Genomic DNA, 26852 nt, shown 5'->3' on the forward strand with positions numbered 1-26852 from the left:
CTTGACTTGAGCACGTGGTGCAACACTCAGCAGGAAGTAGTTGCTGTACTCACGCGTTCGAACAAAACGCCCCTTATATTAGTGTCCGTGTACGCTCGGCCAAGAAACACAGTACTTAATCTTGGATGGGTTAAGCATATTCGCCATTCATAACCTGGAATTGCGATACTAATCGGTGGAGATTTTAACGCTCCGCACACCGTATGGGGATATGATTATTATTCTAAAAGGAGTGATCAAGTTCATACTGCCTTCACAGAAATGAAATTTACACTGCTAAATCATCCAGGAGTCGCAACACTATCTGCAACACAAACACGCTCACCAGACTTGACGTGGTGGAAGGGCCCTGGTGCACCACAATGGCAGGCGGAATTAGATGCGTGGGGTAGTGACCATGTTCCCATTAGTATTGGTCTTAATTTGGGACATCTGAAGAAAATTCGAAAGAAAGCTTCTGTTACACATTGGGATGGTGTACGGCAGGATACTCGAACGCATTCAGTTAGCCCGAATACTCTCGTTACCACCCTTCAAACGGTACTCAAGGATCACACCATTACAACTACAGTGAACGATCAGCCAACTCCTGACCTGCACCTACTAAAACTTTGGGCACGCCGAAAACGGTCCGAGATACAGGCTGGTCGCCATCCTGAAGATGTGTAAAGAGAAATTGAGGTAAACAGAGTGACGGCACAGGCACGCCGATATGAAAGACAGCTGGCTCATAGGAGATATGATGAATGGTGCAGTCGTTTGGGCTCAGGAACGACTAACAAGGCCCTTTGGAGGACTTTCGAGGGCATGGAAAAGAGGCGGCAGGTTAAAGATCATGCAGAAAGTATTAGACTCGCATTACAGCTTACACCAGAGGAGTTTGCAGGTCAGGCTGCTGCCCTTTTCTTCCCGAACCGCGCACATTATCCGGCGCCTTCACCGACAGTGTATGCGGTTGATAAAACAGGAATAACACTGCCATTTACCAAATTGGAGTTATTGGCTGCTATAGAAGAAGCGAATGGTAAAACTGCGCCTGGACATGACGATATTCCTTATGAAGTATTCAAGAATTTAGGAAGGAGCCGCAGTTAACAGCTTGTTGGACGTAGTAAATGAGGTATGGCAAGGAGCAGACATTCCACTCGGCTGGAAACACTCAGTGGTGGTAACAATACCAAAGGCTGGGAAACCTCCCACAAGCCTAGAATATTTGCGGCCTATCTCGCTAACACCCACAATTTGCAAGATCTATGAAAAGATGATAGCCAGCCGCCTGTCATTGTGGTTGGAAACTAATAAAAAATAGCATGCTCGACAAATTGGGTTTCGAACAAACCTTGGGACAGAAAATGGACTGGCTATGCTTGCTGAAGAGGTCATACACGTGTTGCCTTATAGCCACCTAGTGCGCACTGTAGTGGCTACCGACGTGGCGAAGGCATACGACAACGTGTTACATGCCAAGATTCTTAACAACATGGAATGTATGGGCATTCCCTTGCAGGTTATAAAAGCAGTACATAATCTGCTTAAGGACAGGACGTTTTCTATCCGGATAAACGGAAAACAAATTGGCAATTACACCTCGAACAGAAGCGTGCCGCAAGGGTCAGTGTTAGCACCTTTATTATTTAATATCGCACTGATCCCATTGGCATGGAAATTAGCTAAAATACCAGAAGTGCGGTTCATGATATACGCAGACGATGTCACGATTTGGTCAGTTCATAGACAACTTGAGAGACAGGATCGTTATCTGCAAGAGGCTTTAAATACCATAGATGAAAGCGACAGACTGGATGCCATGTAAGCCGTTTTAGCTGGTCATAGGAAAATGTATAGGAAAGACTTTTAAATACCCATCAAAAAAGTTGTGTTCCTAGCGATCTACACCTGTAGTCAAAAAGCTGTGTTTAGCCGCCTATAGAGATGTAAATTCATTTAAACCTACAGACTGTAAGCCATATAATCCGCTTTAGCTGGTTATAGAATATTGTATATTACAAAAGCTGTAGATCAGCAGTCTTACATCCTTCTGTGAAGGTACGAATTTCGTCAGTTCGAATCCCTCTCGCGAGCTGCCTCGAGATTAACTCGAATATATGTTTGTTTGTTTTTTTTTTTTGTTTTTTTTCTTCCCCGTCATTTCTTAGTGCCTTTCTGTAGTTTTTAGTTTGAGTCTTGTGCAATGGACTACTGTGCCGCCCCTGGCTTGCTCCATTCTGCCGAGCGCTGCCCCACAAGCCCATTGTTGGCTTGGGCAGGCTCGTATTTGTATATAATTTTTGAAATAAATAAATAGTTTATATATATATATATATATATATATATATATATATATATATATATATATATATATATATATATATATATATATATATATATAGGCTATATATAGACAATATATAGGCTATATACGCAAAATCGTATAACATCAACCGCAATGCTGTACGACAAATGGATTGCGTCACAGGCTTGGTATAACTGGTGGGAGCTTTGTCGTCGCATGGTAGCCAGCCTGCGGGGTTTTAGACTCGGGGACTGCTCACCAATTTTCAGTTATTAAGGCTTCGGATTGGAAAAAAACTTCTAAACAGGTAGAGAGTGACACACACTGGCACCCACACACGCCAGAGCACACACACACGTGCACGTGTCGCGCGAAGAGTTTTCTATATGTGACTATAAAACGACCAAAAATGACTATAAAATGAATAAAAGCTGTGTAATGACCAGTTTATAATGGGACTTGCGGCCTCGTCACGCTGTCTTTGACAGCTGTTTCTGCAGGCCTCCTGCATCTTGTGAGATCTACTTGATGCAAATAAACATTATTATTATTATTATTATTATTATTATTATTATTATTATTATTATTATTATTATTATTATTATTATTATTATTATTATTATTATTATTATTATTATTATTATTATTATTATTATTATTATTATTATTATAAAAAATGCTAAACACTACAGAAAATGGGCGACCATAACTCTGTCGAAAAGATTAGAGACTTCTATAGCAAAGACTATAACAAAACCTAAAGACTGCCATAAGCGCGGCGATAGATATTCAGACCAAATATCTATAGCCGACCATACAAAGGAATTATTCTAGCTGACCATAGCAAATTTTTTATGGGCTCGTTGTCGGCGGCGGGGGATCTTCGTTACTTCGCCATGTAGCAACCTCACCTCCAAAGGTTGCTGCCTTTAGCTTCTCCTACGGGGACTATAAAACCTTCCATGGGCGTACCTGCGACACGGCGACTCAATTCTGTCGCTGTACGGCGATGGACAGCGGTACTGACGGCTCGGTGACTGCCCTGCGCAAGTAGTGTTCGATTTCTTCTGATTGTTCGCCTGGACGGGGTCGTGGGGCGTCGATGGCGAAGCCGTGCAGGCTAATGCGCCTGTGTGGGCAGTGGCGTAAAATGTGGCCTCCCTCACCTCAATGGAAGCACAACGGGCGGTTCTTGGGTGACCTTTAGGTGTCGCATTTCCTGGGGATACAAGGTCGTTCTTGGGCTTGGCGTGCGGGGTCCAAGAAGTGGCGTTCAGGAAGAGCTTTCTCGTGACTTAGGGGGTTTCGTATTTCGCGTCGGCGTGCGGGATGGCATGCGGCAGCGGCTAGTTCATAGCTTGGGGTTGCTGCATTGCATCCATCAAGACAGGACTCCCAAGGGCCTGCTGCACTCACGGACGATGTCCGTAAGCGTCACTACCTGGGGCTGCTGAGACGACAGTAGCAAATGTGCAATTCTTCTCAGACGACTTCACGTATAATCTCACGAAGGTTATCTTCGCTTGTAGCTGTGACATCGAAGTTGCTTGCAGAAAACACTTGAAGAGGCCGGTTATGGGGCTCAACAATGGCCGCAGATAAGACCCAACAACACTTCCGCATCATATCTTTAAAAATGGAGCTTAAGCGTCCTTGTAATTTTCTTCGCAGTTTTATTTCAATATTTCAGGTGTACTCAGATTCGTACAGTGGACAGAACAGTGACGAAATCGGCGGTGTCCAGATAGTGGATCCATCTCCCGCTGGTGGCAATATGTGCAAGTACCCATGCAGCAATGAACATTTATTGAAATGGAACAAGGCTTGCTATTGGGTCATGATAGCCTTAGTTGCTTATGCGCCATAAAACCCAGTAGAACCCAGCACAACTCAACACAAAAGAAACAATGGAGTTCAAGCAATTTAAATTAAGACTCCAGTCCGAAATTCCAGTGAAAATGACCGCAGGTGAAGATAAATCAAGCGCAGAATATTCAGGATTGTGGTAGGAATATCTGCCTTGCCAATGGCTCAAGACCTAAATTGCGCTGGAATCCTTAATGCGCGCTAAGGCCACAACAATACATACGGTAGGGGTCTTCAAAGGCTTAAGAAACTGGTAGATGGTCAGCTTACTCTCCGTTGCTCGCAATGACCATGAGAATGAGATCAATTTCCCTTAACCTAAGGAAAAAGCATGCTTTCGTTGTTGGTGTTGTGCTGTAGGAGGAAGGAAAAGAAAATGCACGGGCCTGCTACAGGCTTTGCAGCTGAGCCACCTCCGCTGCCTCGTGCAAACAAGAAAAACTAGAGAAGAAAAGGCAGAGGGGGAGAAAGACGCGCGCCACAACAACGGCCGTCGTCCACCACCTAAGCGATGGCGGGTGCAATGACGGCCTACAACAGATAAAAATTCGGTGGCAGGCTAGCACCCGCCGCAAGCGGCGGTGACCGACCTGTCCCAGCCCCATCAGGGGAGTCCGACGAAGAGCACATGCTTTCGGGAAGTCTGCCGGACAATGGGAGTACATTCATGCCAGTGATGCGGGATTAGGTAAGTGCCGCGCAGCATGTATGTATGTATGTATGTATGTATGTATGTATGTATGTATGTATGTATGTATGTATGTATGTATGTATGTATGTATGTATGTATGTATGTATGTATGTATGTACCGTCTGTTGCAGAAGTTTTCAGCCCAACGCGCCGGGCGGAGGAGCAGTATCGCTCCCGAGAGGCGGCGCTGCGCCCGCCGGCGCGGCCTGGTGACGCAGCTATAAAGAGGGAGGAGGCTTGTTCTCTTCCCCTCATCACGCGGTTGATATCGCACATCCTTGCTCTATACATATAGGTATGTATGAATATGCATGAATATATTAATCATTACCATAAATCTATGAAAGACGTTATTGTAAAACTGCCCTAATGAACGGAATGTCACCACCGGCACTGTCGGCGCAATAAACTTAGAAAATGAAAAGTGGCGTTTGTCGTAACGGACTGTGTTCAGTAAAAAGGCCCATTGAAGATTCCATTTGATACGCACATACGCACACACGCACACACACACACACACACACACATATATATATATATATTGTTATGGACGACAAGGAAGAAGAAGCGGGCAGTGGCGCGGGAAGGAGCGCTCGCGCTAGGCCCGCGAACATCCATTAAACGTCATCTACCATCGCCATCGGTCATGTTCTGTCTCCTGTCTTCATCGGCTTGCCGCTTCGTAACATTTGGTTGGAGGTGCGGCGTACGACATCCCCATCCTCGCCTTGGAGCATCGAGGCCATCTTCAAGCCGGGACCATCACCGAGGGCCCAGGGACATCGCCGAGCAGCTTCGCCCCAGCCGTTCCAGCCCAGCCCGGACCTGAAGACAAGGAGAACAGACATACCAATCAGAACCGAGACGAAGGACCCGAAAGACCCGAAGGAACCGATGGACACGAACACGCAACCCCCGCCCAAGCTGCCCGACGTGACCTCGAGCAATCGGTCCCATGGACTCTGGTGACGGATGGTTGACAGCTCCAAGGGAGGCGGATCACCCACGCATCAGACATCGCACCGACAAGCCGTTCTATTCATCCTCTTCTTCTTCAAGCATCCAGACACGCCCATCATCATGCCATAAATCATAACATCGCTAAACTTCCTCGTCCACAATCGGGACGATCGTTCGGTGGCCCCGGGTCATGTTACGGACGACAAGGAAGAAGAAGCGGGCAGTGGCGCGGGTAGGAGCGCTCGCGCTAGGCCCGAGAACATTCATTAAACGTCATCTACCATCGCCATCGGTCATGTTCTCTCTCCTGTCTTCATCGGCTTGCCGCTTCGGAATATATATATATATATATATATATATATATATATATATATATATATATATATATATATATATATATATATATATATATATATATATATTTATATATATATATATATATATATATATATATATACGCGGACCATTCAGTTTTTTTCTGTTCTTTTTCTACAGCCACTGGCATGCGGTCTGATCCCTGTGAATCTAGCTCGCGGATTGATTCTGTATTCTTTGTTCATGGTCGCGATTGCCGGACGACGCTTTATCATTTTCTTTGTCGCGCAAGATGCGTGGAGATGTATCTCGAAGATTCCAGCCACTCGCGTGTGGTTCTGCAATGTTTCAAGCTACACTAGTCACCATTTGCGGCTTTATCTATATGTTTATTCGCCGGCTTTAAATTGAGCATTGATGGGCGCGACAGGCATTGTGCGTTCAGCAACCGCCGAGCACTATTGCCGATTGCTCAGTTATTTTGCAGGAGCAAGTCAGCCTAATAAACAGTTTAGGTAAGTGAAGTTTAAGCCTCCTCCTTTATCACCAACGGCATTATCACTGCTACGTGCCATCTGGTGGAGTTGCTGCCATTTGAGACCGGCCTACTCCTTCAAGTGAGGACGTCAGCGTCGTTCCTCGCGCCCTAAGTGAGCATCCTACAATTCACCGAGTCAGCCGCTGAATTCAAGGGCTCCAACCCGTACACGGTATCTGCCGGACACCGTTCGACCTCGGAAGGAGGCCCAACGTCATCAATAACCCAGGCTACAGTACCGGTTATCATCCAGCAGCCCCCATAGCTCCCCATTTACACCTGCAACGTGGGACAAGATCCAGAGGAATGGCTAGACCAGTGAAGGAGTTGCAGCCTTAAACAATTCGGAAAACGTCTTGAAGCTCCGAAACTTGTCCTTCGCTCTTGATAGAACAGCGCACCCGTGGTATCAAAAGCACGAGTCTTCGCTAGCGGCGTGGGTTCAGTTCAGTTCAGTCGTTTAGTCGTGTCTGTCTCTTCGTGACCCTATGGACCATATCATGACACGCTTTCCGGTCTCTCACTATCTTCCTAACATCACATAACTTCATCTGCAGTGCCTCGAGGATGCCATCTAACCATCGCGTTCGCTGTCTACCCCTTCTCCGGCGACCCTCAACCTTTCCCAACATCAAATCTTTCTCCAGCGACTCCTCTCTTCTCATCAGATGACAAAAGTAGCTGAGCTTTAACTTTAGAATTTGACCCTCCAATGAGCAGTCAGGGCTTATGGTCGACAATATCGACTGATTTGATCTTCTGGCAGTCCAAGGAACTCTCAAGAGTCTTCGCCAGCACCACAATTCAAACGCGTCAATTGTTTGGCGGTCAGCCTTTTTCACAATCCAACTCTTGCATCCATACATCACAGCTGGAAAGACCATAGCACGAGTTATATTGATCTTGGTTGGCAGCCTAATGTCTCTGCTCTTTACTAGGCGGTCAAGGCTAACCATTGCTCTCTTTCCCAGAAGCAGGCGTCCCTTGATTTCATGGCTGCAGCCTCCTTCCGAGGTTATCTTGGAGCCCAAGAAGAGAAAATCTGTCACAGCTTCCACTTCTTGTCCCTTGATGCTCCAGGACTTGATAGGGCAAGACGCCATGATCTTTGTCTTTTTAATATTCAGTTTAAGCCGAAACTTCTCACTCTCTTCTTGTACGCGCATCAGAAGTCTCTTGAGTTCCACTTCACTTTCTGCCATTAAAGTGGTATTATCCGCATATCTAAGGTTGTTGATACGTTTTCCAGCAATCTTCACTCCAGCTGAAGACTCGTCCAGACTGGCCTTCCTCATGATGCACTCTGCATATAGGTTAAATAGGCAGGGCGACAGTTACAGCCTTGCCTCACTCCTTTCTCTATCGGAAACCAACCAGTAAGACCATGCCCAGTTCTAACTGTGGCCTCTTGCCCTTCATACAGGTTCCTGAGGAGACAGATGAGGTGAATTGGAACTCCCATCTTTTGGAGAGCTTGCCACAATCTGCTGTGATCTACGCAGTCAAACACTTTCGCATAATCAATAAAGCAGAAGTAGATGGGTTTCTGGAACTCTCTTGCTTTTTCCATGATCCAGCGAAGGTTGGCAATTTGGTCTCTAGTTCCTCTGCCCTTGCGAAACCCAGCTTGCACGTCCGGAAGGTCCCGATTCACATACTGCTGCAGCCTACCTTAGAAGATATTCAACATCACCTTGCTACGATGCGAAATAAGCGCGATCGTGCGGTAGTTGGAACAATCTTTGGCACTGCCTTTCTTTGGAATGGGGATGTAAACTGACCTCCTCCAATCCTGTGGCCACTGCAGGGTTCTCCAAATCTTCTTACATAATGTATGCAGAATGTTAACAGCGTCATGGTTGAGGTTTTGAAGCAACTCAGCTGGAATGCCATCAATTCCGCTAGCTTTGTTCTTAGAAAGGCTGGCTAGGGCCCATTCAACTTTACTCTTCAGGATGCCCGGCTCGAGATCAGTAATCACAACCGTCTTATGTTGGGTTTGCACATTCGGGTCCCTCTTGTACAGTTCGTCTGTGTATTCCTGCCACCTCTTCTTTTTCTCTGAGGCTTCAGTGAGGTCCTTGCCTCGTTTGTCCATTATCACGCCCAGCTTAACACAGAAGCTTCCTTTGATATCTTTGATTGTCTTATACAGAGCTCTTGTGTTCCTTAATTGGCGGTTGTCCTCAACTGCTTGGCACTGTATGTTCAGGAAGGCATTCTTCTCTCTCCTTGCTATTTTCTGAAAATCCGCATTGAGAACCTTGTATCTTTCTCTTTCCCCCATAACTTTTGCTATCCTCCTTTCCTCAGCTATTTGCAAAGCCTCTTCAGATAACCAGTTTGCTTTCTTGCATTTCTTTTGCTTTGGAACTACCTTAGTAGCAGCTTCTTGTATTATATCACGAACATCTTGTATTATATCACGAACATCTTCTAGATCTAATTCTTGAAATCGATTCCCCACTTCCACAGCATATTCTAATGGAATTTGATCCAGATCATACCTGAAAGGCCTTCTAGTTTTCTGTGTTTTCCTCAATCGAAGCTTAATTTTGGCAACAAGAAGCGGATGATCGGTGCCACAATCGGCCCCAGGCCTTGTTTTTACTGCTTGTATAGCGCTTCTCCATCTCTGCCGGCAAAGAATATAATCGATCTGATTCCTGTACAGACCGTCCGGTGAAGTCCATGTGTACAGGCTCCTCTTGTGCTGCTGAAAATGAGTATTCGCTATGGCAAGGTTGTTTTCTTGACAAAACTCTGCTAGCCTCTGCCCAGCTTCATTTGGCTCACCAAGACCGAACTTGCCTGTAATTCCAAATATTTCCTCACTCCCGACCTTAGCATTCCAGTCGCCTGTGAGAAAAACGACGTCTGATGATGGCGTGCGGTCTAAAAGGCATTGTAGGTCCGCATAAAATCTCTCAACGTCAGCTTCTTCAGCAGAAGTGGTCGGTGCATAGACTTGGATAACTGTTATGTTGAAAGGGTGACCTTGGATCCGAAGTGAAATGATTCGATCGTTTTGGGGGTTGTACCCTAGCACTGCTTTGCCCATTCTTCTTTTTACTATGAGAGCGGCCCCATTCCTTCTCTTGGATTTGTGCCCACAATAAAAGACATAATCGTCGCCGGAGTTAAATTCTCCCATTCCGGTCCACTTGAGCTCGCTGATACCCAAGATATCTATGTTCGATCTGTTCATTTCTCGCTTGACGACATCCAGTTTACCTTGCGTCATAGATCTTGCATTCCATGTTGCTATGTGATATATCTCCTTGCAACATCGGACTTTCCGGGCGCTTACCGACACATCCACAACTGAGCGTCCTTTTGGCTTTAGCCCAGCCGCTTCATTCGTCCTGGGGCTACTAGGAATCGCCCTTTGTTCATCCGCAGTAACATGTGGGACGCTTTTCAACCTGGGGGGCTCATCTTCCGGCGCCATATCATTAATGATATTGTTACTGGCCATATGGTTTTCTTGGCAGGAAATACTGGAGTGGGTTGCCATTACCTTCTCCAGTGAATCAAATTTTGTCAGAACTCTCTGCCGTGACCTGTCTATCTTGGGTGGCCCTACACAGCAGAGTTCACGACTTCATCGAGTTTCGCAAGCCCCTCCGCCACGACAAGGCAGTGATCCATGAAGGGGAACGGCGTGAGAGTACTTCACAAAGGAAGTGTTGAAACAGTACGCTAGCGTGGTATGGAAAGAAAGAGCGGAATTTCTTCTTCAGTCCAAAGCCTGCTCCCCAACTAGCCCCTCCTTGCCTACGCTGAGGAAATGAAAGGCCTGACCCACCGGGCCAATGACCATAACTGAGGCTGATAAAGGTTAAATTTTTGATGCGAGGCGTCAAAGCCTCTCTTTTCTCATGCCTCGTGAGAAACCCGCCCAAATCCATGACAATTTTAAAGGTACGCCATCATTAGAACCGATCCTTGACGCCCGGACTCGACAGTGCAACCCCCTTTTTTATTCCCCTCGTCTTTTTTTCTTGACATCTCTGCCTTCTCACAGTTCCCCGCACCTTCCTTCATAGTGGCCACTTCCGAGCACATCGGAAGTGTCTTGGCATGCTGGATCCAGCCCTGTGTTTTTTTTTTCGTCTCTATGATGACTCATTTTGTAGAGAGGCCTTTTCTACCCTAAACAAGACTTTTGCCGCCTCACATTTGTGCCACGGTTTCATTTTTTTTCTAATTGAATTTTCTTAAATATTCTCTTGGGAGTTTCACATTTTCTTTTATTTTCAATTGGTTTTTGCCTGCGATAACCTCTGCTTCGGTGTGGTTTTCACTCACATTTATTTACTTTTTGTCATCTTGAGAGTTTTACATTAAAGTATAACCGGCCTCTTCAAGTGTTTTCCGCAAGCAACTCGATGCCACAGCTACAAGCGAAGATAACCTTTGTGAGATAATACGTGAAGTCGTCTGAGAAAAATTGCGCATTTGCTACTGTCGTCTCAGCAGCCCCAGGTAGTGATGCTTACGGACATCGTCCGTGAGTGCAGCAGGCCCTTGGGAGTCCTGCCTTGACGGATGCAATGCAGCAACCCTAAGCTATGAACAAGCCGCTGCCGCACGCCATCCCGCACTCCGACGAGAAATACGAAACCCCCTACGTCACGAAAAGGTTCTTCATGAACGCCACTTCTAGGACCCCGCACGCCAAGCCTAAGAACAACCTTGTATCCCCGGGAAATGCGACACCTAGAGGTCATCCAAGAACCGCCCGCTATGCTTCCATTGAGGTCAGGGGGGCCACATTTTACGCCACTGCCCACACAGGCTCATTAGCCTGCGCGGCTTCGCCATCGACTCCCCACGACCCCGTCCAGGCGAACGATCAGAAGAAATCGAACACTACTTGCGCAGGGCAGTCACCTAGGCGTCAGTACCGCTGTCCATGAGGAGGCTTAAAATTCACTTACATAAAGTGTTTATTAGGCTGAATTGCTCCTGCAAAATAACTGAGCAATCGGCAATAGTGCTCGGCGGTTGCCGAACGCGCAATGCCTGTCGCGCCCGTCAATGTTCAATTTAAAGCCAGCGAATAAACATATAGATAAAGCTGCAAATGGTGACTAGTGTAGCCTGAAACATTGCAGAACCACACGCGAGTGGCTGGAATCTTCGAGATACATCTCCACGCATCTTGAGCGACAAAGAAAATGATAAAGCGTCGTCCGGCAATCGCGACCATGAACAAAGAATACAGAATCAATGCGCGAGCTAGATTCACAGGGATCAGACCGCATGCCAGTGGCTGTAGAAAAAGAACAGAAAAAAACTGAATGGTCCGCGTATATATATATATATATATATATATATATATATATATATATATATATATATATATATATATATATATATATATATATATATATATATGCAGATCAATTAAGGGGAAATGAGGGTGCTCGTTATAATACATGAAGGAAAGAAACCAACAGTCGGCGAGACCCAGAAAAGCGTTGGGGATGTTACTTTATGTCCTTTTTTAATGTTTACTTGGATAATCACAGAAATTAATAATGTAATCTTGTTTAGTGGGAAGATAATTAAACACAAAGTAGCAGAAAAACAACGTGCCGATGGTGGGATCCGAACCCACGACCTCCGAATATCGCGTCCGGTGCTCTTCCAACTGAGCTACAGCAACTGAGCTGCTACTTGCTTGGCTATTTATGTTGTCTGTATACGAACCTTGAGAGTGTTCACCAGCGCCACCCTCAACCATAGCGGCGGACGTAGGACGTCCTTTGTTACCGCCAGCGTCACGTAGAACGTGATCAAGAGCGAGGGCGAAAGCTGTGCTAGAACCCTCTTATGCTACCTATGGCCTCAAGACTGCCAGAACCGAGACCCCCGTACAAGCAGATCAATTAAGGGGAAATGAGGGTAGCAGGAGGAGGAGGAATCAACATTTATTAAGCCCGAAATAATTCGGTGGTGCATGCTTGCACCAGACGGGGTGGTTCCCTAGTTGCGGGACCCATATGTTTCCAGCAGCTCCTAGCCCCTCTCTGTCAGTGCGAGCTGGATCGATAGGGCGGGGCTGGACAACAAGGTCTCCCATCGCTCAAGGGGTTGGGGATTGGGGGTGTTGGCGGGAAGGGGAGGAGGGGGGGTTTTGAGTTGTTTGCATTCTGCCAAAACGTGCGGCAGGGTGCCCTTTTCTTTTTTACAAAAAGGACAGAGCATGTCGTGTTCCGCAGGGTACATGCGGCTCATCAATACGGGATGCGCAAGCGATCCCGCCTGCGCTCGGCGCAGGATCGTCTGTTGTTGCCTGGTGAGCTTGGGGTGCGGTTCTGGCAGTCTGCACCTTTCCTCTCGGTACATACTTGTAATTTCCCGAAAGCTGGTAACCGGATGCGGTAGCTCTTCCGGCTCGTTCTCGCCCCGGATTGACATTTCACGGGCATGGTAGTCTGCGATGATGTTGCCTGCTACCTGCGAGTGAGCCGGGACCCACACGAGCTCCATAGCTCTTCCCGGAGGCTTGCACTTGGATACAATGGCTCGGGCCGCGGAGGATATTACCCCTCTGCGGAAGCTTCTGTAGGCTGTCTTTGAGTCAGTGACCACGGTGTCCACGCTCGGCTGTGCGAGTGCGAGGGCCATGGCCGCTTCTTCTGCAACTGCAGCGTCTGTTGTCTTTATGGACGCGCTGATGATCAGCCTGTCTTTTGACGTAACCACCACTGCTGCACGGTCACTGTGTTTTCGGAGCGAGGCGTCCGCGTAGAGGACCCTGGGGTTCTCTTCCAGCTTCCGGGCTATGGCTTTGGCCCGCGCGGTGCGCCTCTCGTCGTCCGTGCCCGGCGTCATGTTCCGGGGAAGGGGTTTGGTCTGAATGGCCGTCTTCCAGTCTTCCGGAAGGGCTTCCTTGAGGGGTACTGGCTCAATCTGCCATCCTATCTTGCGTAAGACGGCTCGTCCGTGTTTCGTATGACTGAGCCGGATTCTCTGATTAGAGAGGTGGGCTTCAATGAGCTCCTCCAGCGTGTTGTGGGCGCCCATGTCCAGTAGTCTTTGTGTGGACGAGTATATGGGAATGCCCAGTGCTTGCTTCGTTGCATTACGAAGCATCGTGTTTAGGGTGTCCCTATTCGCCTTCGTCAGCTGGAGATAGGGGGCGGAGTAGGTAACCCGTGACACGACGAATGCGCGTATCAGGCGCATGACATCGTCCTCTTTGAGGCCTCGGTTTCTATTAGATACCCTTCTGATCATACTGAGTATCTGGTCGGTTGTAGTTTTGATCTTTGTGACGGCGGCGTGTGCCTTCCCGTCGGCCTGAAGTAGTAGGCCGAGGATCCTAATCTGCTGTGTTGGCTTGATAGCCGTTCCGTCGATGGTGACGATCACGTTCGGCGGCAGTTCTTTCTTGGATTTTCCCGGTTGGATAATAAGCAACTCTGATTTCTGGGAAGCGCAGCTCAGTCCGCATGACTTTGCGTACTCGTGCACGGTTGTTGCCGCCTTCTGCAAGGCTTCCTCCATCCAGGCATCAGAACCGGCTCGAGCTGTCCACATCGTAATATCGTCGGCGTAGAACGCATGGTCCACGCCTTCGATTTGCTTGAGTAGACCGGGCAGGGGCAGGAGGGCCAGATTGAAGAGCAGGGGCGACAAGACCGATCCCTGTGGGGTGCCCCTATCACCCAGCTTGACAGGGTCTGACTTCTCCTCCCCTATTCTGATGGTCGCTGTTCGGTTTGACAGAAATTCTTTGATGTAGTCGAATGTCTTTCGGCCACACCTGGTCATATTCAGATTCCGCAACACGCTCGCGTGGGACACGTTATCAAACGCTCCCTTCAGGTCGAGGGCGAGTATCCCGCGGGCGCGTGCCTCGTTGCCGGCTTGACGACCAGTTCGTGAAGTTGGATCATCACGTCTTGGGTGCTGAGATGTTGCCTGAAGCCGTACATCGTCTCCGGCATCTGATCTGTTTCTTCGAGGTGCTTCTGCAGCCGGCAAAGGACCATACGCTCCATCACCTTCCCCGCGCAGGACGTGAGGGAGATGGGCCGCATGTTGTCTATCGTGAGGGCCTTGCCGGGCTTTGGAATGAAGCAGACCTCGGCGTCCTTCCATTCCTTCGGCAACCGCGAGCTCTCCCAGGCTTCGTTGATGTGCCCTAGGAGGCCGCGGGCCGCTTTACTGCTCATGTTACTGAGTAATTTGTATGTTATGGTATCCCTGCCGGGTGCACTTTTCTTGTTACTTTGATCTATCGCTGTCCACAATTCCGTCATGGAAAACGGCCGGTCCAGGTCTTCGTTGTCGGGTCCTTCGTACCTCTCTGGCTCCGGGTACTGTCCCTTCTCTGTCTTTAGGTACTTCGCCTTCAGGTCTTCCAGGAGCCTGCGGCCGTCTCCCTTGTACATGTTCAATACTTTGGTAAGGTTGCGATTGGTCGCAGTTTTGCTACTCAGCGGGTCGATCAGATGCCTCAAGAGGCACCACGTCTTCCACGTCGAGAGCTTGCCCTGCAGGCCGTCGCAGGTCTTCAGCCAATTCTCCCTGCATAGTTTGGCCGCGTGCTCGGCGATCTGCTTGTTCGAGGCTGCTATGCGCTTGGCCAGCTTTCTGTTGTGCCGCTGACGTTTCCATCGCCGCGTTAACGAGTGCCGGGCCGCCCACATGTGGGTCAGTCTGGCGTCCACGTACGGTGTCTGCGAAGTCGTTGCGATTTCTTGGGTAAATTTTTGGAGGGTCTTCTTCTGGTCCCTCGACCATTCGGTGTAGGTCTGTTGTGTTTCAGCTCGTCCCGATTCTTCCTCAGACGCCTCTTCTTGTTCCTGGGTGAACTTTCTCATCTTGTCCCAATCCGTGATCCGCGCTGTCCCCAACACAGCCCGATATCGGGAACCTCGGATCGTGATGCCGATCACGCTGTGGTCAGAACCCAGGTCCACTTCTTCGCTTCTCCAGGAGACGTCTAGCGTTCCCGATAACCACGAAAGGTCTGGCGTAGTGTCCCTCGCGGCACTGTTGCCTCTTCTGGTAGTTACGTCAGGCTCGTTCAGGAGGGCAATCTCGTGATCCTCCATTGCTTTGGCCAATGCTTTTCCTCTTTTTGACTGGAACTTATAGCCCCATGTTGTGTGAGGGGCGTTAAAGTCGCCGAGGATCAGGAGCGGCCTGGTCCCCGCCAACCCTTTCGCCTGACTCACGATGCGGTCAAATTCGTACTGCCGTTGTGACGGCCGACAGTACGTGCTCATTACAAATAAATTGCCCGCGCTGCCAATTTCTCTTGCATGAATTTCGACCAGCGTGTGCTCGCACCCGCCCTGCGCCGTAACATGTTGAGTTGCCGCCACGTTGCTGCGAACGAGCACCGCCGTTCCGTTCTCCGTGGGGTCCGTGTAAGTGACGTACCCCGGAAGTCTTGGTTTCCCGTTCGTCTCCTGTAGAGCAATTACATCAGGCTTGTTGTCTTGCCCGTCAATGTATAACATTAGTTCCGCTTCTTTGTTGCAAATCCCACGGCAGTTCCATTGGTAAATCACGGTGGTTTCCCCCCCGGTCTTCTTGTGCTTCTTACTTGGCTTCTGCATCATCCTTTCCGGCTGTCTCGAGTCGATTGCGCCTTTTCGCGATCGCGTTTTTTATTTTTTCGGCCCGCTCCTTTTTCAGGGACGCGAAGTGGTTCCTCACCGATGTTGAGGCTACTTTTAGCGCTTGACGTTTGTGCTTCGCCGATGGCGTCTGAGGCTGACTCTCGACAGCTTTAAGTCGGTCGTCTATTTTGCTGAGCCTTTCGTTAATTTGGGAAATTGTGGCCAAAATGGCCATAAGCTCTCCTTCTCGCGGGATCTGTGTCGTTACCGTGGTCGCGGTCTCTGCGTTCGCAGTTTCCTCTCCGCTCGCGGGGCTCTCTTCGGCGTCCATCGCCTCTAGGTTATTTGCTGCACGTTGCTTGGCCTCATCCTCTCCAGCTGTCCGCCCTTGGCGGGGCGAGGGGGGGGGGCCTCCGCGGCACCTTGCGCAAGCCTGCGGCGTTGCTTGTCGCCGTGTTGTCTTGGGGTCCTGAATTTGCCAAGCTGCCGTTACTCGCTAGCGTTTCGATCTTATTCATAAGCGCCTGTATTTGGGCGTTCTGTTCCTGGATCTGAGCGTTTTGGCGCTCTATGATCCTCTTAAGCTCTATCACTTCGCTACTGTCCTTTTGCGGATTCGCTTGTGAGTTAAGGGGTTGGGAGGGGGTGAGGGGTGGGAATTCGGTGTCGCTGGTTAGAGCGACGGGAGACCTGTTGGTCCGGCCCACCTTTTTCTCGGCGATCCCTCGGTGTCCGGTTGACTCTGGCGACTGTTGTTGACAGCCACTGTTGTTGCTGTTGCGGCCCGGCGTGTGTGACCGGCCCCGTTGTTTGGAGGCGCTGCGGTGGGGTCCGCCTGCAGGACCTCTCTTGTCTTGGTTCCTTCTCCCGATGTCTTCTTCCTCTGCTCGGCGCCGTTCCCAGCGCCGCCGGCGGACGACGTAGGGTGTCTTGAAGCGGGCTTTGCAGGCCTTGTCCGCTGTCAGGTGGTTGCCTCCGCACAGGCCACAGTTCGGGACACATTCGTGATCTTCGGCGGGGTTGGAGATTCCGCACCCTCGGCAGATCGTGTTCGAAGGATCCGGGCACACGTCCATTCTGTGGCCCACTCTTCCGCACGCATAGCATACGTCGATTTGTTTCCTATGTAACGTGCACTCCATGAGCAGGTTGCCGTATCTCACGTATTTGGGTACTTTATGCCCTTCGAAAGCAATGACGACTGATCGGGTCTTACCGATCCGGTTTGCCTGTAGCGCCGTTGGGTTATGCTTGTGCACAACATTGTCCTGAATATCCTGGGCCGTATCCTCGAGCGGGATGCCCCTTATGACGCCCTTCACCGTGCCGTGGGGGGCCGTTTCGTAGGTACTTACTTCGTGTGCCGTGCCGCGTATGTCGATCCTTCCGACTGCAGTGTATAGGTCGGCGTTCTCTCTCTTGGAGGTGCTCACCACAACGATATTCTGCTGGAGGTTGGGGCACACGACATCTTCACTTGCTTCATTGCCGGGGATCTGTGCCGCCGCCACAATTGCACGACTTAGTTCAACGCGGGTCACGTCGCTCACGTGGAGCCCGCCTCGTGGTCGTAATACGATCTTTATGTCGCCGCGCGGCAAGTCTGGCATGCGCGCGCCCTTCAACAATTTGCCCTTGTTTATACGTTTCGCCCTTGAGTGACGTGTATCGCTGCCAGTGGCAGCCATGGCCTTGGCGCCATCTTGGTTCGTTTGAAGTACGGCATTTAGGCCTAACTTGCCCATGCCTTTGTGCCTGACCCTCTAGGGTAGCAGGGGCGACAGCGGCCGATGTAGCTCAGTTGGAAGAGCACCGGACGCGATATTCGGAGTTCGTGGGTTCGGATCCCACCATCGGCACGTTGTTTTTTCTGCTACTTTGCGTTTAATTATCTTTCCACTAAACAAGACTACATTATTAATTTCTGTGATTATCCAAGTAAACATTAAAAAAAGGACATAAAGTAACATCCCCAACGCTTTCCTTGGCCTCGCCGACTGTTGGCTTCTTTCCTTCATGTATTATAACGAGCACCCTCATTTCCCCTTAATTGATCTGCTTCTAGCTTACGGGGGTCTCGGTTCTGGCAGTCTTGAGGCCATAGGTAGCATAAGAGGGTTCTAGCACAGCTTTCGCCCTCGCTCTTGATCACGTTCTACGTGTCGCTGGCGGCAACAAAGGACGTCCTACGTCCGCCGCTATGGTTGAGGGTGGCGCTGGTGAACACTCTCAAGGTTCGTATACAGACAACATAAATACCCAAGCAAGTAGCAGGGGGGACAGCGGCCGATGTAGCTCAGTTGGAAGAGAACCGGACGCGATATTCGGAGATCGTGGGTTCGGATCCCACCATCGGCACGTTGTTTTTTCCGCTACTTTGTGTTTAATTATCTTTCCACTAAACAAGATTACATTATTAATTTCTGTGATTATCCAAGTAAACATTAAAAAAGGACATAAAGTAACATCCCCAACGCTTTCCTTGGCCTCGCCGACTGTTGGCTTCTTTCCTTCACATATATATATATATATATATATATGTGTGTGTGTGTGTGTGTGTGTGTGTGTGTGTGTGTGTGTGTGTGTGTGTGTGTGTGTGTGTGTGTGTGTGTGTGTGTGTGTGTGTGTGTGTGTGTGTGTGTGTGTGTGTGTGTGTGTGTGTGTGTGTGTGTGTGTGTGTGTGTGTGTGTGTGTGTGTGTGTGTGTGTGTGTGTGTGTGTGTGTGTGTGTGTGTGTGTGTGTGTGTGTGTGTGTGTGTGTGTGTGTGTGTGTGTGTGTGTGTGTGTGTGTGTGTGTGTGTGTGTGTGTGTCAAATGGAAGCTTCAATAGGCCTTTTTACTGAACACAGTCCGTTACGACAAACGCCACTTTTCGTTTTCTAAGTTTATTGCGCCGACAGTGCCGGTGGTGACATTCCGTTCGTTAGGGCAGTTTTACAATGACGTCTTCCATAGCTTTATGGTATTGATTAATATATTCATGCATAGTCATACATACCTGTATGTATAGAGCAAAGATGTGCGATATCAACCGCGGGATGAGGGGAAGAGAACAAGCCTCCTCCCTCTCACGAGGCCGCGCCGGCGGGCGCAGCGCCGCCTCTCGGGAGCGATACTGCTCCTCCGACCGGCGCGTTGGGCTGCAAACTTCTGCAACAGACGGCACATACATACATACATACATACATACATACATACATACATACATACATACATACATACATACATACATACATACATACATACATACATACATACATACATACATACATACATACATACATACATACATACATACATACATACGTACATACATACATACATACATACATACATACATACATACATACATACATACATACATACATACATACATACATACATACATACATACACACACACACACACACACATACATACATACACACATACACACATACATGCTGCGCGGCACTTACCTAATCCCTCATCAATGGCATGAATGTACTCCATTTTCCGGCAGACTTCCCGAAAGCATGTGCTCTTCGTCGGACTCCCCTAATGGGGCTGGGACAGGTCGGTCACCGCCGCTTGCAGGGGGGCTAGCCTGCCACCGGATTTTTATCTGTTGTAGGCCGCCATTGCACCCGCCACCGCTTAGGTGGTGGACGACGCCCGTTGTTGTGGCACGCGTCTTTCTCCCCCTCTTCCTTTTCTTTCTTCTCTAGTTTATCTTGTCTGCACGAGGTAGCGGAGGTGGCTCAGCTACAGAGCCAGTAGTAGGCCCGTGCATTTTCTTTTCCTTCTTCCTACAGCCACAACAACAACGAAAGCATGCTTTTTCCTTAGGTTAAGGGAAATTGATCTCATTCTCATGGTCATTGCGAGCAACGGAGAGTAAGCTGACCATCTGCCAGTTTCTTAAGCCTTTGAAGACCCCTACCGTATGCATTGTTGTGGCCTTAGCGCGCATTAAGGATTCCAGCGCAATTTAGGTCTTGAGCCATTGGCAAGGCACATATTCCTACCACAATCCTGAATAATCTGCGCTTGATTTATCTTCACCTGCGGTCATTTTCACTGGAATTTTGGACTGGAGTCTTAATTTAAATTGCTTGAACTCCATTGTTTCTTTTGTGTTGAGTTGTGCTGGGTTCTGCTGGGTTTATGGCGCATAAGCAACTAAGGCTATCATGACCCAATAGCAAGCCTTGTTCCATTTCAATAAATGTTCATTGCTGCATGGGTACTTGCATATTGCCACCAGCGGGAGATGGATCCACTATCTGAACACCGCCGATTTCGTCACTGTTCTGTCCACTGTACGAATCTGAGTACACCTGAAATATTGAAATAAAACTGCGAACAAAATTTGCAAGGACGCTTAAGCTCCATTTTTAAAGATATGATGCGGAAGTGTTGTTGGGTGCCATCTGCGGCTGTACTTTGGGTTGCTCGTACGCAAGCTTACGATTTGTTTCTAGTTCGTTACTAATTCCTTAATTTTGGCCTCAAATATATCGCATATACTTGTTAGAATGCACCTTATTATAGCCAAGCCGCATGAGCGTGCGTGTGCGGCCTAGGGGTCCCGGATTCGACTCCCATCACAATGATCTACACGAGCCGGTAGCTGCTACAAATGCGGCCATGTCTGTTGATCTCGAGACGCAACCCGCTAATCAATCAGGGCCCGGCCAACTGCCAAAGCATCCTTGTAATTGTTCCTAACGTGGACTCAAACTCTGACCCCTTATTGGCTGTAGAACACGGCATTTAGAACTGCCGCGTTCTGACGATACGGGCGACTGAACAGGCGTGCTTGCGCGGTCGCTAACACAGGTTTCTATCCATTGCGCTCGCACATGTGTATACCCCCGAGGAACGCGCGCCCCATGCCGTCTTCCTCGGCTTCCTGGACTATCACGTCCATCATCATCATCAGCCTGACTATGCCCACTGCAGGGCGAAGGCCTCTCCCATATTTCTCCAATTAGCCCTGTTCTGTGCTAGCTGCATCCACTTGACCCCTGCGAACATCTTAACCTCATCCGCCCACCTAACTTTCTGCCTCCCCCTGCTACGCTTTCCTTCCCTTGGAATCCAGTTTGTTACCCTAGGCGACCATCGGTTATCCTCTCTTCGCACTACATGTCCTGCCCATGCCCATTTCTCCTTCTTAATTTTCACTAGAATGTCAGTAACTTGAGGTATTTTTCTGGCCCACTCTGCACGCTTCCTATCTCTTAATGTTACCCCTACCATTTTTCGTTCCATATCCCTCTGGGTTGTCCTCAACTTATGTAGAACCCTCTTGATTAGCCTCCACGTTGCAGCCCCATAGGTGAGTACAAGTAATATGCAACTGTTGTATAATTTCCTCTTGAGCGATACCGGTAAGCTGCTAGTCATAATCTGCGAGTGCTTGCCGAATGCGCTCCATCCCAATCTTATTCTTCTTGGTATTTCCTTTTCTTGGTCCGGATCTGCGGTTACTACCTGTCCTAAGTAGTCATATTTGCCTACTACTTCCAGTGCCTCGCTACCTAACGTAAACTGCTGTTCCTTCCCGAGGCTGTTGAACATTACCTTAGTCTTCTGCATGTTGATTTTTAAGCCTACCTTTGTACTTTTGCTGTCTAGGTCATCAATCATTATTTGCAGTTCATCCCCCGAGTTACTTAGCAAGGCAATGTCATCAGCGAATCGCAGATTACTGAGGTATTCTCCATCTACCCTTATCCCTAACTGCTCCCATTCCAAGTCTCTGAATACTTCCTCTAAGCAAGCTGTGAATAGTACTGGGGAGATCGTGTCTCCTTGCCTAACACCTTTCTTTATGGGAATTTTGTTATTTCCTTATGCAGAACTATGGTTGCTATGCAGTCCCTATATATCTCTTCCAGCACTTCACGTACGGCTCATCTACCCCCTCATTTCGCAATGCCTGCATCACCGCCGAAGTTTCAACTGAGTCAAATGCTTTTTCGTAATTGAATGAATGCTATGTATAAGGGCTGGTTATATTCCGAGCATTTTTCTATCACCTGGTTGATGGTATGGATATGATCAATAGTAGAGTACCGTTTCCGAAAACCTGCTTGATCCTTTGCTTGATTGCAGTCTAAGGTTGTCCTGATTCTATTAGATAATAACCTCACGTCTATACTCCTAACGAAATTGTCCCTTGTGTCTGGTACCCGGGCGGAAGGAGCAACAAGAAGCACATGGCTACTCAGGGCAGACCTTATATTTATTTCCAACAGATAATGTGGGTATATGTGATTCCAGAGAAGAGGAAAGTGATGATGATGATGATGATGATGATGATGATTCCTCTTAATACGTACTGTCAGCGTCAAATGAAACGCGAACAGCGGAACGCGTGGCGATAGGCCCAACTGAGGCCGCTTGTCTGTCGTTATCAGAGAGTGGCGCGAATTTCCGGTTCGCGATAGTTTACTTTTATTTTCTTTGGCGTTCGTTTTCTGCTTTGCCACTGGATTGCCACATTCATTCTTAGCACCGATAACGCCTTGCACGGGGCTTTTATTGTGCTTCCACCGATGCCATGTTATCAGCATCTAGTTGCGATGCGAACAGCGCAGGCGGCCTATCGGGTCCGGTCGGTGCGCTACGTGATGTTTTTAATCGCTCTGTCTTCTGATAAGCCTCTTTCGCCAGAGAAACCGCGTTGTGGCAGTTGCGATGGGTAGTCAATATGAATATGGCGCTCCAGTGGCAAAGCAAGAAAACGAACGCCATAGAAAATAGAAGCAAACTATCGCGGACCGGAAATTCGCGCCTCTTTCTGATAACGACAGGCAAGCGGCCTCAGTTGGGCCTATATCGCCACGCGTTCCGCTGTTCGCATTTCATTTGACGCCGATAGCACATCTGACTCTTGCTCATGCCGCCTTTAGAAATCCCGCGTTTATTATATCTCACGACTGGAGGAAGATTACACAAACGCCATTGAGGCCTGTAAGCACCAGAATTGTAAATGTTATTGCCATCCGTTTAAAGAAATTATGCTAAGAACGCCGCCAACTTCGTGCGTTTGTTCTTTGCCGTGTACACAACAATACTTCCAATTGAAGACTAGGCGGTTTATCGCTGCTATCAACCCGCTGGCATTACAGGGCATGAAGGGATGCCCCTGACAGATGAGCCTGCGCATAAAACTTTATGTGGCACTTTAGACAACTGAAGTGCGATAAGGCGAAGGCCTTTGTTTGAAACTTCGCTGATTCCTTGTTTTACTGCATTTGCTTGTATAGGCTGTGTGGTGCGGCGTTCAAGAAAGCGCCAAATAAAAGGTGCGACACGGACGCCTGAATCCGTATGACTAGATAGCGTAAGCTACCAGCCAACAGATAAAACCCCGCTTTAACCAAGCCGTATGAACGTGTCTGCGTGGCCTAGAGATAGCGTGAATTCAAGGGTCTTGGCAGGCTTATTCTGATATCATCCTCCCACGTAAAAGGAGAGGCCCGGGTTGGCAGCGCCTGCCAAACTATACTTCCCTGTGATTGGTCGAGACCTCTATGACATCATCCCCCCCTCAGCCAATCAGAGCGCCACAAAAGCGTGGCACGTTTGCTGACGACAACGATCAGGCATTAAAGGCTTTCGCCTCAATATTTCTGCATCTCTTTGCAGGTAGGCGACAGCACCAAAATCCGTATCTACTGTTCGTGACACAAACGATCATGTCGCAAGACTTCTGCGTCGCCAAGATGCAAGGTTACTACTACAATCCGGCGACAACATTTTGTGCCTACCGGCATGGTTACGACGCCTGCCAGGTACTGAAAAACTATTCCACATATATCACACATCTTTTCAATATATTAAATGTGTTTTATTCCTTTTTTTGGATGTAGCGTACCATCCACAGTATATAGAGATATCCACGTTGAAGAATGTTCAATTTTTACACGGTATATCGAAAAGTCCTGAGGAAAATGTCCTGAACGAAATTTTTTTCGCCTTTTTGGGGGAAAATTTGAACTTTAAAAAACAGCTTAAAACATGATTGCAAATCGCTAAAAATCCCGAAAATTAATACTTTCCGCTTATCAGATCCTTGCAAAGAGTTAAGCTTAGGCCTTCAGCCAAATACGTGTATGAATATTATGAATCAGTGAAGAAGGCTGGTAGTCGGGTAAAGCACCTAATAAGCACCTTTATGCTTTTGTACGGCATTCACTGCGCGGTAGCCCATCAGGCCTCTTTGTTCGGCTTAAGCTATGTGATAAAACATTTAATCTGTGTTGATGTGTTCCATGTGGATCGTTCATTTATCCGCCTTCAGCCACGGGGGACCCGGGTTCCATCGCAGCCGCAAAAACCGCGTTACGATGGAGGCAATTATCAATGACCCAAGGCGTCTACCTGCTGAGGAATATCAGTGCACTTTAAAAATCCTATTCGATAGAAATTGTACGGAGCCATTCACTATAGAGCACGTCCGTCATAAAAGGTGTATTTTGGGGACATTAAATCCCATGAAGGTACTCTGTAATGGTTTCCATCTTCCCCTGGGGAGCAGTGGTTAGGTCTCTGGACTGTAGCATCCAAAAATGCGGGATCGAATCCCGGCCTCGACTGCCGCCTTTCAACGACGCAGGCGAAAAGCAAGAAGCCCGTGTGTTGTGCAATGTCAGTGCATGATAAAGAAACCTCAGCCGGTAGACATTTTCGGAGCCCACCACTTGGGCGTCTCTCATAGCCTGAGGCGCTTTCGGCCTTGGCCATAAACCAAGAGAAATATGTAGTAGTTCTGAACAGCCAAAAAATAAACCTAAACGTACCTGACAGCAGTGGGTCTTTCGCCAAACAGCCTGCCTTCTTACAATGATTGGACTTCATTAGAACTGCCAACCTTTTTTCTTACATTTAATACTTCTTTTTTTTTTATTCCTTTTTGCATCTTCATTATGCCCTGAGGCAATAAACAACGTTATTTAAAAACCTAAATTTAAAACAAGCACTCGTAGAACCTTGAAATCACAGTAGGATACTTCGATGCTTCTTTCAATTTTTCTGCTCTGTGAAAATGAAAAGAAAGCTTTTTTTTTAAGTTTGCATCATTTCGACATCCCACTCCGTACGTGGGGTGATCGGTTACGGCGATAGCTCTAACTTTCCTTACACACATGTAGCGAGAAATTACCGGTTTAGTATCCCTTTCGTTTGAGCACTCAATTAGCACTCATTTAAACTGCGAACTAGCTATCGGCGGAAGACATGAATGTCACTTGGGCCGAAAGTATTTGAAGAACGTCATGCAGCAGCGTAATTTGAGTAGTCTAGTCGTGTGAATAGGTTCGAAGGGATTCCAAACGCCCATGTATTAGGATTAGTGTTTCGTCCCCATGGAGCCATGCGTTAAGTTCAATATGTTGTTAAAATGTTGCGCATCTGATGTAACACTTTCGCATAGCTGAACTTAGCTATTTACGCTCATTTAAGGTTCCTATGAACATGAAACACCCGCCTTCTATACCTACTTGAAGAATAAATAAAATATTTGGATATATTGTAGCATGCGTTGACGACAAAGAAGCGCAGAAGTGTGAGAGGAAGAAGAAGTGTGCTAACCTCGAGCCTGAACTCTGACGCTGTTCGTAGAACTTTTGCCACGCCTTGGACCTCGGACGCAACTGTAAGGGTCGCTGTTTACGCGACATCTGGTGGAGGTTCCGGGTACGATTTTCATGAGCCGGACGCCCCCTACAAGCCCAGGACGCACCCCTAAGGTGGAGACCCCAGTACACCAGAGCAGCCGCCGACTGCAAGGTCTGCCTCCCGAGTGTGGTCCTCTCCCTGACCACAGACCAACAAGGAGCGTTTCTGTCAGCGCGATGAATCCCCCGGTATCGACAACTCCTGTCCTGCTCCACCACCAGCGGGATCCACCACATTTCCACGGTCCGCCCCATGAGGACGCTGAAGACTGGCTGGAGCAGTTCGACCGGGTGGCTGCCTTCAACGCCTGGAACGCTGACTCGAAGCTTCGCCACGTCTACTTCGCACTGGAGGATTCTGCGAGGACATGGTTTGAAAATCAAGAAGCCGGACTCCGAACGTGGGACACATTCAAGGCAGAATTCTTGCGTATGTTTATCAACACGCTTCGCAAGGAAAAAGCGCAACTGCTTTTAAATAGCCGTATACAACATCCGAATGAAACTGTTACGGCCTACGCCGAAGAGATGAAGCGACTCTTTCGACGCGCGGACCCAACCATGTCGGAAGAGAAAAAAGTGCGCCTTTTGATGCAAGGTGTTATAGAGCAGTTATTTGCAGGCCTGGTGCGAAGTCCACCAACAACTGTCGCCGAATTCTTAAGTGAGGCGTCTACCATCGAGAAGGCACTTGACATGCACGCCCGGCAATACCAGCGCACTACAGTGTCTATGAACGCCGTGAGTGTAGGTGAAGCCATACAGTTTTCGTCAGAATCGTTGCGTGATACGATCCGGGCGATAGTCCGGGAAGAGGTGGCCAAATACCTGCGGATTCCTCCACAGCCACAGGTTGCCACAGTTTCCGATATCATCCGTGAGGAAGTACAACAGGCGCTGGGTGTTCCCGCACCCGTCACCGGGCCCGC

The 26852-nt window shown here is 48.4% G+C and overlaps 1 protein-coding gene across 1 annotated transcript in view; it reads left to right on the forward strand.

Annotated features, from left to right (window-relative positions):
* The window catches only part of LOC146186668 (mast cell protease 1A-like), a 169830-nt gene that overhangs the window by 35990 nt on the left and 106988 nt on the right, over positions 1-26852 (forward strand). The window contains exon 5 of the mRNA XM_084608078.1: positions 23905-24039. Coding sequence (XP_084464204.1) covers positions 23905-24039 — 135 coding nt within the window. The remainder of the gene's footprint in view (positions 1-23904; positions 24040-26852) is intronic.

The sequence above is a fragment of the Amblyomma maculatum genome, chromosome 6 (genome assembly GCF_055883805.1).
Source record: "Amblyomma maculatum isolate TAMU_Amacu chromosome 6, ASM5588380v1, whole genome shotgun sequence".
Classification (NCBI taxonomy): domain Eukaryota; kingdom Metazoa; phylum Arthropoda; class Arachnida; order Ixodida; family Ixodidae; genus Amblyomma; species Amblyomma maculatum.